The sequence below is a fragment of the Rhincodon typus genome, chromosome 35 (assembly GCF_021869965.1).
Source record: "Rhincodon typus isolate 14 chromosome 35, sRhiTyp1.1, whole genome shotgun sequence".
Lineage (NCBI taxonomy): Eukaryota > Metazoa > Chordata > Chondrichthyes > Orectolobiformes > Rhincodontidae > Rhincodon > Rhincodon typus.
This window is the reverse complement of record NC_063366.1, coordinates 20,640,949-20,655,149: the sequence shown is the minus strand read 5'-3', so window position 1 is coordinate 20,655,149 and position 14,201 is coordinate 20,640,949. Positions and strand designations below refer to the sequence as shown.

The 14,201-nt window shown below is 44.5% G+C and overlaps 1 protein-coding gene across 1 annotated transcript in view; it reads right to left on the bottom strand.

Moving 5' to 3' along the window:
* Positions 1–224: 224 nt before the first annotated feature.
* LOC109925133 (zinc-binding protein A33-like) overlaps positions 225–14,201 on the bottom strand; it is a 39,207-nt gene continuing 25,230 nt past the window's right edge. Inside the window, 2 exon segments of the mRNA XM_048616673.1 lie at positions 225–790; positions 12,445–12,560. Of these exon segments, the coding sequence (XP_048472630.1) occupies positions 225–790; positions 12,445–12,560 (682 nt within the window).

The following is a 14,201-nucleotide window of genomic DNA, read 5'->3' as shown; positions in this document are numbered from 1 at the left end:
TCATTCGACCCAATAAATCCCTCCGTACAATTGAGCTTCTATTTGTTTCTTTTCTCCCCCTCATTCTTTCTTCCAGCTCTACAGAGCTCTTTGCTGATCTTTCAGTTCCCAGTTCCAATACACGGTTTATTCCCGGAATGTTAACTTGGCCTCTCTCTCCACCTGTGACTGAGACCGACCTCCATCAGTTTACAGCTGGTAGGAGGCAGGGGCACCGGGTGAAATTATGGGATGGATCTATCAGTGCCCTTAATCCCACAGATTGTCAGCGGGGCGGAGCTTTACCCAGCAACATTCCGTCCTGGACTGAAGTAGGGAAAGATCCTCTCAGTGAAAGTGTGGGTGAAAGTGTGGAGGTGGGACATGGTGTCCGCATTGTAACATGACACCTGTCCACCTTCATAGTCCAGGAAAACCCCGATCTTCCGGGGATTCACACTCGGGGAGAAGGGGGTCAATGACGGGGAGGTGGAGGCTAAATAACCTTTTCCGGGAAACAGCCCCACAATCCAGAATCCGGTCTCCTCCGCCGGGTGGATATTCCCTTTCCTCTTCACAGACTCCCGGGCCACTCCCAGAATCCACCAGGTCTTCTCCCCCACCTCCACCTCCCGGTAATGTCCCCCTGATGTGAATCCCTCTGATCCCAGGACACTGAGACAGGGATCAAATCTCTCCAGGGAGTCAGGGAGCGGCTGCGGTTTGTCTCCGAGTCTCACACTGGTCCGGTCCTCAGACAGGATGAGCCGGGGATGCGCTGTGTTCGAATCCAGAGTCAGAGAGGCTGGAGCTGGGGGAGAGATCAAATAACACCGTCACTGAGAGGGAGGGAGGGGCCGAGGATAGTGAGAGGAACAGATAGTGAGGGTTTAACTGAGCGAGGGCGAGTTAGATGTGGAGAGAAGATAAGGTGAGTCTGGAAAGGGAGAGCTTCAAGGAGGGGGAGGGACAGGGAAAATGGTGTGAGTGAGGGAGGGTGGAGCATTGATGAGGAAGTTTGGGTAAGGTAGAGGGCAGGAGAGGGAGAAGTAATGGAGAGGAGGTGAGAGGGCTTATTTGGTGAGAAGTGGGTGGAAAATGAAGTGCATGGGAAGAACAGACAGAGAAGAAGGGGTGGAAAGATTGGGGAGGAGAGTGAGGAGGGGAAAGCGAAGGGGTGGTTACGTGTGAGAGGTGTGGAGAATGATGGGGATTTCACAGCGAGGTGAGAAATAGGAGGGTTGAGAGCTGAGCTGTGAGCGATGGGAAGGATTATGCTGAAGGAAGGTTGGATATTATAGCATCATCTGGAGAGCTGGGAGTTGTGGGAAGAAGAGGGAATTCAAGGGATGGTAGTGGCAAGCAGGAGTACTCTGGGGCGGGGGGGAAACTAAGCAGAATATGAGCGGAGACCAAAGGGGAAGAACGTATGGCAGATATGGAGGGAGCAGAAGCACTAAGGTGTGGGAGAGAGAACTAGGAGGAGGGGACAGCGTAGGGGATTGTTACATCGTGGGGGCCAGGACGGGGACAGGAGGTTGACAGGCAGAGTGAGGCATATGTGAGAGGTGGGGAGACTGAAGGGTTTAGTGAGTGTGACCACTGCAAATAGGGCAGGTGGGGCAGCGTGAGGGAGAGGAGAGACTGAGGGAAAGGGATGGGGAGTGGACTGTAAGGGGAGATGGCTAGGTCCAGGAGGAAGACACAAGTGGGGAGGGGAGGGTGATTAGGAGAGCGAGGATGATGGCTGAGGAATGGAACAGTTAAACGAAGGTGAGAATGAAAGTAGGGGAGTCTAATGGGGAAGAGAGAGAAAAGGGGGCAATAACAAGATGAAAGGCACATGGGAATGATGGGAAAGGGTGCCTAGGAGGAGGGGAGAGCAAATGAAAGGTGAGTGAGTTCAGAGGAAGGGGAGAGCGAGGTGATGTGAGTTGGTGGGAACAGGTATAGTGAGGGAAGGCAGGATTGATAGGCAGCAAGGAAGTGGGGAGATTCAGGGAGGGGTAGAGCAGGGTTGTATTTGCAAGGGATAGTTTAGGGAAGGAGGAGGGTAGCATGATGGAGAGTGGGAGGAAATGAGGCGAGGTTTTTTAACTTCTGGGCAGTGAATGGGACAGTGGAGAGATGGGGGAAGATTCAGACGAATTAATGATGGAAGCTGAGTAAGGATGTGGGAGACAGTGCGAGGTTTTGTGAGCAGAGGTGCCTATATGCATGGGGTAGGGACGAGCAAGTAACGCGATGGAATGAAAGGGTGAGGACAGGAGAACAGCAAAAATAAGTGAACAGTTGAAGTATTGAGATTGGGAGAGTGAGCGGACGATCTGAATGAGCGAGTCAGTGAGGGAAAGAGTAAAAGGGAGGTGAAAGTTAGGAGGAATGCATGGCTGAGCTGGAGAGGATGACATTGATTGGACAAAGTTGTGATTTTAGCTCATGGGTGGAATGAGTGAGAGCTGAATGAGTGGCAGCAGAGTGAGGGCTTATATAACCGTGTGGTGAGGAGAGGATTGAGGGTAAGGGAAATTAAGTGAGTTTCGGAAGTGAAAGAGTAACAAAATAAGGCTTTGTGGGAATTATGGAGGTGAGGGAATTGGAGACTGAGGTGAAGTTTGTGTGGGGGAAGAGGAGAGTAAAAGGACAGGCAGTTCAAAAGGGACGCCAGAGTCAGAGGCTCAGGAATTGAGATAGTCTGCGTTAATGTGGAGGAGGTGAGTGAATTCAAGGACAATGTGGAGAGTGTGTGAAGAAGAGGCTTGAGTGAAGAGAAATAGGAGGGAAGTGTGAGGAGGCAAGATTTAATGGGAGAGCTATTTGGGACAGGGTAATCAGAGAGTGGTGATTGTGGAGGAGTGAACTAGAGGGGGAAGGCAAGTGTGAGACTGAGGTGGAGACTGAGGCAGAAGGGTGAGTGAGTGGGAAGATAGAGGGATGGGTGGTAAAGATGACGGCCATGGGTTTGGGTTGAATGAGGGGCAGTGTGAGACAGTGGGCGAGAGCAAAGCAAGGTTGGGGGAAGTGTGACCAGGTTGGGAGGCTGTGCTAGAGAGGACAGTGATGGAGAGGGAAGAGTGAGCTCAGAGGATGCGGGCAGTGAGAAAATGAAGGGGAAAATGTGAGTGAGATGGGAGAGTGAGCACACTATCCATGAGAGCAAGAGGACCAGGAAAGTGATGTGATTGATGCTGAGGTAGAGTGAGGGTAAAGTGTAAAATGTGAGGATAGAGAGGTGCGGGAGATGTGAAAGTGAAGTGGGAGGGTGAAGCAGAAGTGGAGGGAGAATGGGAGAGTAAGGGAGTTGTCTGCGGAAGGGGAGTATGAAGAAGAGTGGTAAATGAGGAAGGAAGAGTGAGAGAATAGGGGCACTATGGAAAGAATCATTTTGCTGCAGGGAGTAAGAGACAGTGAAGAAGGAGAGGAGATTAAAGTGAGAGTGTAGCAAGGGTGAGGAGGTGGCAGAATTTCGGGGTGATGGATAAGAGTTTGTGAAGTGAGAGAATGGAAGGATAGTGTGCAGCATGAGTGACATGACAGGAAAGGGTGTTTTCACAAGGAAGAAATTTAATAATGCAGAACATTTCTTAAACAGAGAAAAACTGCAGAATTATAAGGTGCAGAATGATCTGGGTGTTCTAATGAAAATTCAGAAAACATTAGTATGCAGAAACAGTGAGTAATAAAGAAGGCTATTGAGATGCTAGCCATTATCTTGAGATAAACTGAACATAGAAGAAAAAAATGTCATCCTTTAGTTACAGAGAGAATTGGTGAGTCCACTTCATGAGCCATAGATTAGAAGTAAAGTGAAGTTGCCAGAGGCTGCTCTCTCATCAGAGAGAAAGAAGTTTGGTGGTGAGTTTGACTTGTCAGTGAAGGAGCAGGTTTGAGAAGGCAGGATCTTCATGACATAGGACTGGAACCTGCATTGTTGCTTTCAGTTGGTATGACAAACCAGCTGTCCAGCCAACTGAGCTAACCAACGTACAAAACGATAGAGTAATATAGCAACAACTAAGGCCCTTCAACCCATTATGTCTACGTTGGTCATCAAGACCTAACAACTTCTAATCCATTTCCCAGTACTTCATCATATCCTTCTTTGGTATTTATTTTCAAATATTCATCTGAATAACTTCTTAAATATTGATAGTGTTTCTGTCTCTTTTCAGGCAGTGAGTCCTACCAAGTGGGTGAAAAATATCATTCTTAATTCCCCTGTAACACTCCTACTACTTCCCTTAAATCAATGCCCGGATTTTGAGTATTCCATGAAGGGGAAATATACCCTCATATCTTTAATCATGTGTGCATCTTAGTCAGGTTCTCTCCTCAGCCTACTCTGCTTCAATGAAAACAACCTCAGCCTATCGAGTATATCTTCAGAGTTGAACAGCTCCAGCCCAGACAAAATCTTGGTGAATCTCAGATATTCCAGCGCAGCCCTGTCTCCTGTTGGACTTTCTACGTACTGGCTTTAAAAGACCGCACGTAGGCATGTTAACAATTCTGCCCTGTCTGAGCTATTCACAATTTCCCTATCCTGGTTCATATTTGGTAAATTGAATTCTCTTAATATTATTACCATATTATTTTTACACTTCTCTGAGATTTGCCTCCATATCAATGCTTAATTGCTCTCTGACTCGAGTGCATCAATAGTACACTTCCAAAAATGTCATTGCCCGATTTTTATAAAGTTTTCCCCATTATGGCCTCAATTGAGTGGAAAATGAAATAGAAAACTACCAGATTGTACTGAACCTCAACTTGGAAGAACAGCACCTCATTTTTTCCTTTGGGGACCCTGCAGGGACCCTAAGGAGTTCAATAATTTTAGGACCTGAACATCTTCTTCAATGTCCTTTACCTACCACACAGCCCATACCCTGTAGTGACATGGGCTACTTTCAGCATAGCCAAGCCTTTCTCTCCTTTTTTGTGTTCCTGGCAAAACGTTGCCCATCCTTTTATTTGCCCAACTGTCGTTCTCTCTCTCTCAGGGTTCCTTTTCCACTGATTGCTTATTCTTTTACAATCCCTCCTCAACTCGCACCCCTGGCTCCACACCGTGTCTTCAGCATATATACCACTTTTTCCTGGCTGATATCTTGTACTGAAGAACGGTCACTGGAGCAGAAATGTTCACTCTGCTTTCTCTCCACTGATGCTGCCAGACCTGCTGAATTTCTCCAACAATTTCTGTTTTTTTTTCTCAGATTTCCAGCTTCCGCAGTTCTTTGTTTTATTTTAGGATAAATTTTGTTGTTCTGAATGCTTTGAGTTATTGATATCCAGAGAAAACAATGGACCAATGCTAAGTGGGAATAAATATGAGGGAAAAGGGTAATGGAGAATGGGAGGGGATAGTACGAAATTATTATGAGATTACTTGAAGTATTGGGAATGTAGAGCTGGGAAGTGTGGTAGAGGGAATGGCAGAGCCAGGTGTAGAGACAGTGATGAGAGATAAGATTGGATTTATGAAGTGGAGGGGAGAGTGAGGTGGAAGGAATGGGAAGCTGCGGGTGAAAGTGAGGGAGAATGAGGGAAAGTGATAGTACAGTACATTGTGGGAATGAGGGGGAAGGCAGAGTGAGAGGGATGGGAGAGACAGAATATGATGACAGAGGAGAGAGAACGTGAAGGACGGGGGGGGGGGGGGGGGGGGGCAAGAGAAAGTACAAAGTGTACTGACATTGGAAATGAAGTGAAGAAGGCAACAGCAAACAGGAGGGAATATTAAATGGCGGGCAGGAATAAAATGAGAAGCAAGAGGAAAGAGGGGAAGTGCGATAATGGATACTCATTAGTGGTGAACAGAAATGAAGGAAAAGGGTGTGTGATGGACTCCAAAGTGAATATTGTCCAACACTGTCAGTAATTTGGGAAACTGCCTTTCCCGGGATGTGGTTTGCCCCTGATTGTTGGTGTTTTGGTAGTGACTCTCTCTGTGCTTGGATGCAGCAGGTTCCTAGTCTCGGGAGTCTGGGGGCTGAAGCTGGCAGGAGGCAGTATCAGGACCAGGAAAGACCTCGTGTCTGTGCTCTTCTCACTCATTCTTACAATTTTACTCCATCTTCCCAATTCTCACAGGTTCACCCCTTCCCTCACTACCTGTTCACACAGTTTCACCGGCCCCCTCCGAGGGTAAAGATCCCTCAGTCATTTCGACCAGAGTCCTTCACCCTGAGGGGAGACAGCAGGAAGGAGAGCGGATCAGAGAAAGACAGGAGGGTATGGAAGAGTGAAAAGCAGGGAGAACAGGTGTAAAGTGGACGGAAGAAATTGGGGAAAGATAAAATGTAGCAGAGAGTGGGTGGAAAAGAGAGAGGGAAATGGAGTGGTGAGGTTGAAGAAAAGAAAATAGGCTAACAGCAAAAGGGAGTGGAGGATGGGACGGTGCTAGTGGGTAGAGAGGGCAGGAGAGTGAGTGAGAGAGGTAAAAGAAGGAAAGATTGAAAACGGCAAGATGAGGGTATTATTTGAGAGAGTGGGAGAGCGGAGAGATTGTGCAAGATGGGATAGAGAGAAAGAAGGAAAGCAAGTGGAGACAGAGAATGAGGGTAAGGGAAAAGTGTGTGAGGAGGAGCAGGATTATGGAGGAGGAAGAGATGCAAGGATAAGAGAGACAGCGGTGGACTTATAGAGGGTGAGGAAGAGGACGACAGGGAGTGGTAACAATATAGGAAAGAAGGAGAGGGGGTGGTTTGGAGACGATGGGGCAGAGATGATGAGCCTGAGAGAGAGGGTGTGGGCACAGAATGTATGGAGAGCAAGTGGATGGGAATTAACATTCTTTCTCAGTAGAGTGCACATGTTGCAATATTCCCTGTGGGCAGTTAGCAGATGTTACTGCACAGGCTGCACACTATCCAATTATGTGCAGCTGCCAAATGTGACGTGTACAAAAATAAAATTAGCGTGAATCTGCAAGAAGAGAATGACAGCTTCTGGAAGACGGAGGTCACACAGATGGGGGAGGGGTGTGAAGGGAACAGGTTGAAGTGGGAGGGGGCCATTGTGTCACCCAGCAGCAAAAAGGAGGACTGTGGGTCTGAGAGGAACATTGTTGCCCCTCCTATCTCCACACTGAAAGCAGGAAAATCAATGAGCTCAATTTTCAATGCCGATCATATCCATGGCCAGAAATCCAGTGGTTCAGTGCTTGAGTGTCAGGACATCACAATTTCTGGAGAGAGTCTAAAAACAGCTCCAACGTTAGCAGATGAAGGTGGCCTAAAGTCTGTTTTCTGGACCTGCTCCTCTAAAATATCATGATATGATTATAAGCTCACCAATGAATCATGAAAGCCTGCAACACAGAGACCAGACAGCTCATCATCTTTACGTTCAAACATTTTTATGAGTTGTCATTTCAAACTTTTCAGGACAACTAGTGATGACCAACCAGTCCTGGCATCCACACATTACGGAAATCTGGAGCACCTACGAGGGGAAGTTCTGGTTGTTGTTCTTACTTGCAGATGGAAAATTGAGTTGGATTTCAGAAATGATCACGTTAAATGACTTCGTAGAAGCAAGTGAGGTCAGAAAATAATTCCAAAAAATAGAGTGATCCAGAGTGGGTGTTTGGAGATTTCGATTATAAAATCTGAAAGCGGAGCTGTGCAGCATGTAACGACAGAGATCTATTGACAATGTGACCTTGCATGGAAACAGGAAGGAAAGGTGGATACACAACAGTTAAGTAGTGAGACGTTCAATAGTTCAGAAGGTGGGTTCAGTGGAAAATACAATCTCAACTAACTGAAACATCAAATTTGGAGATCACAGCAAAGTCTAAAAGTAGCTGGAATTCAGCTCAGAAGAAAACCCACAACTGGTCTGAAAGTAGCACAACTGCAAAATAAATTTAACTATTCAAATCTGACGTGGTTAAAAACAAAACAAATCAGTTTCTTCTGATAATCTTACTGAATCAATTTAAAATTGTTTACAGGTTGTGTTCTATCTGAAGCATACAACTCGAATAGATTGAAACATTTTTTTGACTCTGTTACATGATCTAAGGACCTTGGATCGGTGCCTCTACCCCATTGTGCCTTTACAGCAATTAATCCGAGCTTTAGTACATCCTTCAGCATGTCATTCTGGATCTTGGAATGTAATGGTCTGCATCACTTGAACAAAAACTATGTATTGCAGTGAAAGACAGACAGATTTTGACAGACCGAAGTGAGTGTGTTTTTCACCGAGTTGATGCTCCTCCAGCTGCAGTTGATGTTTATCTTAGAACATTACAGCGCAGTACAGGCCCTTCGGCCCTCGATCTTGTTCTGTAGCCTTGGGACCCCCTTCCTTCACTTCCAATCTCTATTCTCCACTCCAACAAAAACTAAAGCCTTGTGTGATGGAACTGCTTCTACAGGCACACTGTAGAAGAAGGTGCTCAATTATCCTTTCTTTACCACAGCCATAGCATGTGTCGAGGAGATAGGGTGATACTCTAAATCACCAGGAACAACCTCACTGGAAAGGTCCTTGCACCCAGCAATTACTTTATGTCTGAAACTTGTTTAATGTTCTGGAGATGAGAACATCTTCCAATTCACTTTAACAGTCTGCTTGGGAGATCAACCTTTTCCCGCAAGGCCTTGAGGAATTTCTGTGTAGACCACTGTCCAATGGACTTGTGGTCACAGGAATATTACTCCATAACTCTCTTCTTGATGGTGCAACATCATTCCACTCAGTAGAGAGTTCCATGTCAATGTGACCAGATCCATATCTGCAACACTAGGACAGGTAGAACCTCAGCACACAGCCCTGGACCTTGGAATGTGCCAGTCTGCAACCCAAGGCCAAAGACTATTCTTCACACTGTAACAGCAATAGGTTTCAGACAGACCAAAGTAATCCCTGATGTTTGTGCACTGATGCAACGAAATACAAAGTTGTCATCAGTATAAGAATAGCATTGTGTATGTTTTTACTGTCAGTGTCCACACATCTGTCATCATCAACAATCATTTGCTAACGAATGTGATTGCCCATTTAGGAAATTCTGCATCACAGGTCATTAGTTCAGTTGGTCCTTATGTGGATGATGAGCCCAATCTTCAAGCTGTATCTCCTACCATACATTTGGTCTGTATATCTGGGAGTTGGAAATGGTCCTTGGCCTTGAGATCATTGCCATTCCTTTCTCCGGTTCCCTTTCTGTACTTCTTCCTGACAACTAGTTTTCTGAAGAATTATGTCCCTTCATACAGGATATTCCTACAAGTCAGTTTATTTCTTGAGGCAAGACTTTAGCTTCCTTTGTCTTCCTCTGATCTGATTGCCTTCCTCGGGACAGGTGAAGACAATCTGCTTTGATACTCAGAAATCATGCATCCTAAGCAGTAGGAGTTGGTTTCTGATGATCATGGCCTCTATGCTGGTGTGATTGAAAGCTTCAAGAATGGTGATGTTAGTACGACTGCCCTACCTCTTCGCTGATGCAAACAATATGTCTCAAACAGCATCAATTTTACTTCTCCAGGGCCTTGTGGTGATGTCTATGCATTGTCCAAGTTTCAGAGCCATATAGATCAGTCAGAATGATGACTGCCTTATACATAATTATCTTGGTATCAGAAAGATGTCACGGTCAAAGACTCTTAGCCTTATGCATATGTAGGCAACAACATCTGTACACTGTGTTGCTGTAGACAGAGTTCACTTTTGATGGCCAGTCAAAGCAAATAATTTTTGGTGGATCGCCAGAGTGCAGGAGTGAAATCTGAACCAGACCTGTTGTAGGTGCAGCAATACCAAGTGCACCTCATACATGATGATCAGCTCCTGACCTACAATGTGGTGGCAGCTTCATTCTCACATTCCCACTTCGTGTTTGAATATGGCTACACTCTCCTTCATGATTTGGGTGCATGCCTTGGCCTCTCTGAACCAGATCCCAAAAGCCTTCAGGTGGTCTAAGCTGATAGTGAAAAGATAAGCAAATGGTCAACTCGATCTCAAACCTGTCTGACTTCAGATTTGTTCAGAGAGATCTACGTGTCACAAAAAAATGATAGAAAATCTGGCTCTGATGCTGATGTAAGATATTGAATCCAATTTCAATCCTATCTCCAAATCCCATTTGAGTGAGCATATCCATCATGCTGGTGTGCAGTATTCTGTCAAAAAGCTTCTTCTGTCTTTGCTGATGATGAAGATCTTCATCCTCCTGTCAGACACATAGAGGATCATATCCCGGAGCAGTGTATGTCTATCAGGGATCATCCTGCTCGGCGTAGCACAGGACTTGAAGAAAATATGTATTTGTAATGGAATGGTGTTTGAGAAATTGATGGGCTTGAAGGCTGATAAATCCCCAGGATCTGATAATCTACTTACAGAGTACTTAAGGAAGTAGCCCTCGAAATAATGGATGCATCAATGGTCATCTTTCAAGATTCTCTAGACTGTGGAACATTTCCTACAAGTTCAGGGTAGCTAATAATTTTCCATTATTTTGAAAGGGAGACAGAGAAAAATAAACAGGGAATTATAGCTGAGTCAGTCTAATATCAATAGTGGGGGAGTTGTCAGAGTGCATTATCAAGGAATTTACAGTACAGCGCTGAGAAAATAGTAAAACCATTCACAAAATAAAAGTGCATGGGACTGGGGGTAGTGTATTGAGATGGACAGAAAATTGTGAACAGGCAGGAAACATGGAGTAGAAAAGAATAGGCCTATTTCTGAATGGGGAGCAATTGATTAGTGGGGTGCTGCAGGGATCAGTACTCGGACCCCAGCTATTCGCAATATATGTTAAAGTTTTAAATGAGGGATTTGGATGCAGAATTAGCTTGAACATAGGAGACAGAGGGTGGTGTTGGAGGGCTGCTTTTCAAACTGGAAGCCTGTGACTACCGGTGTGTCACAAGGATCAGTGCTGTGTCCACTGCTTTTCATCATTTATATAAATGATTTGATTATGAACATCGGAGGTATGGTTAATAAGTTTGCAGATGACATCAAAGTTGGAGGTGTGGTGGACAGCAAAGAAGTTTACCTCAGAGGACAACAGAATCTTGATCAGATGGGTAATGGATTGAAGAGTGGCGGGTAAGAGTTTAACTGAGATAAATGTGAGGTGCTTCTTTTTGGAAAGGCAAATTAGAGCAGATCTTATACACTTAATGGTAAGATCCCGAGGTGCGTTGCTGAACAAAGAGATCTTGGAATGCAGGTTCATTGTTCCTTGAAAGTGGTGTGCCATGTGGACAGGATAGTGAAGAAGGCTTTTGGTATGCTGCCTTTATTGGTCAATACTTTGAATATAGGAGTTGGGAGATCATATTGTGGCTTGACAGGACACTGGTTAGGCCATTTTTAGAATACTGCATTCAATTCTGCTATCGGAAGGATGTTGTCAAAATTGACAGGGTTTAGAAAAGATTTATGAAGATGTTGCCAGGGTTGGGGGACACAAACAGAACCGTCTAGCCTCAACTAAGTGTCTGTTGCAACACCATTGTTCTCATTATTGTATTAGAGTGAGTGTGGGGTGTGGGTTATAGTGGAGGTATGCAGTTCTCCTGATAGGCACCCTCAGTTTTCGATTGATGAGGTTTTTATGATTCCCACCTGTACATGACTGGGGCAGTGGCCTGGGCAGGACTTGAGGAGGGGGTCTTCGCCAACACACAGGTTGGAATATATAGTTTTCTTCCACTCATTTGACTGATGCTCTTGCAATTTTCGGCCCTTACAGGTGACAGTGCTGCACTCAGCCACAATATCATCAAACAAGTTTTGGACTTCCCTGTGTAGAAAAGGAAGTGTCATTTTTTTCCCGAGCTGGACACAGAGTAAATATTTGCACCATTGCTGTCCATCTTCAATATCACTATAACCTGTAATTTTCTGATCCGATTTGAATCATGCCTGAAATACAATTGTTCAGTCAAACATTTGCCTCTTGCCTTTGGTAACCTACTCACAAGGTAATTTGGAATTATTTATGCTTCAGTATCTCACAGCTTTGCATTACAAATGGAGTGACGATGAGACCAAAATCTTACATATGACATATTCCTCACTGGTCATCATTGTCAGTTCGCCCCCTGCAACTCTTGTAACATTTGCAGAATGTGTCTCCAGTATTACCTCACTAAACTTAAGGAGAAACCTCATTGTATAAACAATGTCTCTAAGTCTATCTGATAAAATGATAAAAATGTCATCACAATGTGACTCCAGGTGGATCCAGTCCAGTTTGTGTAGAAATCCAGTTTCTGTGCTCTATTCCTCTGGTCAGACACCTCTGGCACAGACAACTAATGGCTTCATGCACTTACCCAAATGTACACACAGAAAGTTTAATATGAAAAGGAGAGTCTCCTGGATTAACAACAATCAATATGAATATTTAAACTGGGGCCTTGGAGCTCCTATAATCCGTCCACAGCTAGATTTATCATCAGGAAAATGAATATATGTGTTTACCTGGGTGAATGGTGTGTACCATTTCTCTCCAGACTGTGTATTGTAAAGGGCCAGCGAACTGTCCCAGAGACAGAGAGGCATCAGCAGCTGAGAGTCTGTTAACATCCACACTAATCCTGCAAATATTAAACAGTTGATGTTACAAATTTCTCTTTGTCAAACTATTTCAGAAATGATTAAAATGACCGACCCTTCAGCCTTGATCCCGTTCGAATAAGTATTGTAGAAGGTGAAATGTTAATCCGATTTCATAACAGAGCCCAACACAATTTGATAATACAAGGGCAAGGATTGGAAACCCCGGGAAAAGAAAAAGAAGTCATGTCCTGATAACAGATTAGTTACCAAGACACTACACATCACAGGAGATGATAAACATTTCCCCCTTGCTGTATTATAAGCAGAACTTGTGGAACAAAGACGGAAACTATGTCCAACTATGTAATACGTGGTTCCCACAACACAACGAAAATCCTGCTCCCCTACTTCCGGCTCTTGACCATCTCTGATTTCAATCTCTTCCCCATTGGAGGTCAGACCTTCACTTGCCAAGCCCCTCAGCTCAAGAATTCCCTCCCTGGACCTCTCCATCCCTCTATTTATCTTTCCTCCTTTAAAATGCGGTAAAACCTCATCTCTCATTAGCTCGGTATCACTTTTTCTTTTATCTTTCTAAAACCCCAGTGAAACACTTTGGAACCTCACACTACAAGACCGTTATTCTTCAACACAAAAAACAGTTACATTGAAGAGTTAACAGAGTGACATTCTTTCATATAAAAAAATAAATTTATAAAAAAATACATTGTGTTCTGCCTTTACAATTCTTTACATGATCGTGTTGTTGAGGTTTTTCAGGTTAGAGATGGACTTTGTATCATAAATTGAGAACATGATTCCATCTTTAAACTGTGACTGTTCCGGTTGGTCAGGAACCATGTAGGTTCAGGGATACCCATCCACTGCCAAACAAGGGGCATGTGAATATCTCTCAGGGTCAGAGGGAAGGTCACAGTCACACAAACAGCCCAAATCAGGTCAATGGTCACTTCCAGCCTGAGAACCAGGTTCTATTATTCACAGGCATCTTGTCATTGTTTGCAATATTATCGAACAGTTTTATTAAATGGAACAAAACAGTTTTATAAAGTGAAATTATACAATGCCTCCAGACTTGCTGAGTCTTTCTTCCAGCAATTTCTGTTTTTGTTTCTGACTTCCAGCATCCCTATTTCTTTTGTTTAGAATTTACAAAATACGATACTGTTTCTATAGCTTGTTTTCATGAAGACATTCATGTGTGAGCCAGAAAAGGATCATTCTTTTTTAAAAAATTAACTACTTTTCTAATCAACCTGCTCAGAGATGCCATGGCATACCTCTGGAGCAGATAGGACTTAAACCCAGGTCTTCTGGTCCAGGAGTGAGGACTCTGTTGCTGCGCCAGAAGAGGACCGCGAAGTCAAGACAGCAGGACCAGAGCCTGCAATCTTCTGGTAGCATCCCAATTAAAACTAAAGTCTACAGCAGGCCAGGCATCATCAGAGGAGCAGGAAAGCTGACCCTAAAGAAGGGTCCCAACCCGAAACGTCAGCTTTCCTTCTCCTCTGATGATGCCTGGCCTGTTGTGTTCCTCCAGCTCCACACTGTTACCTTTGACTCCAGCATCGGCAGTTCTTACTATCTCTAAAACCAAAGTCTGATGCTTGGTCCTTTACAATAAGCGACTCCTTAAAGCGACAACAATACCGCGGATA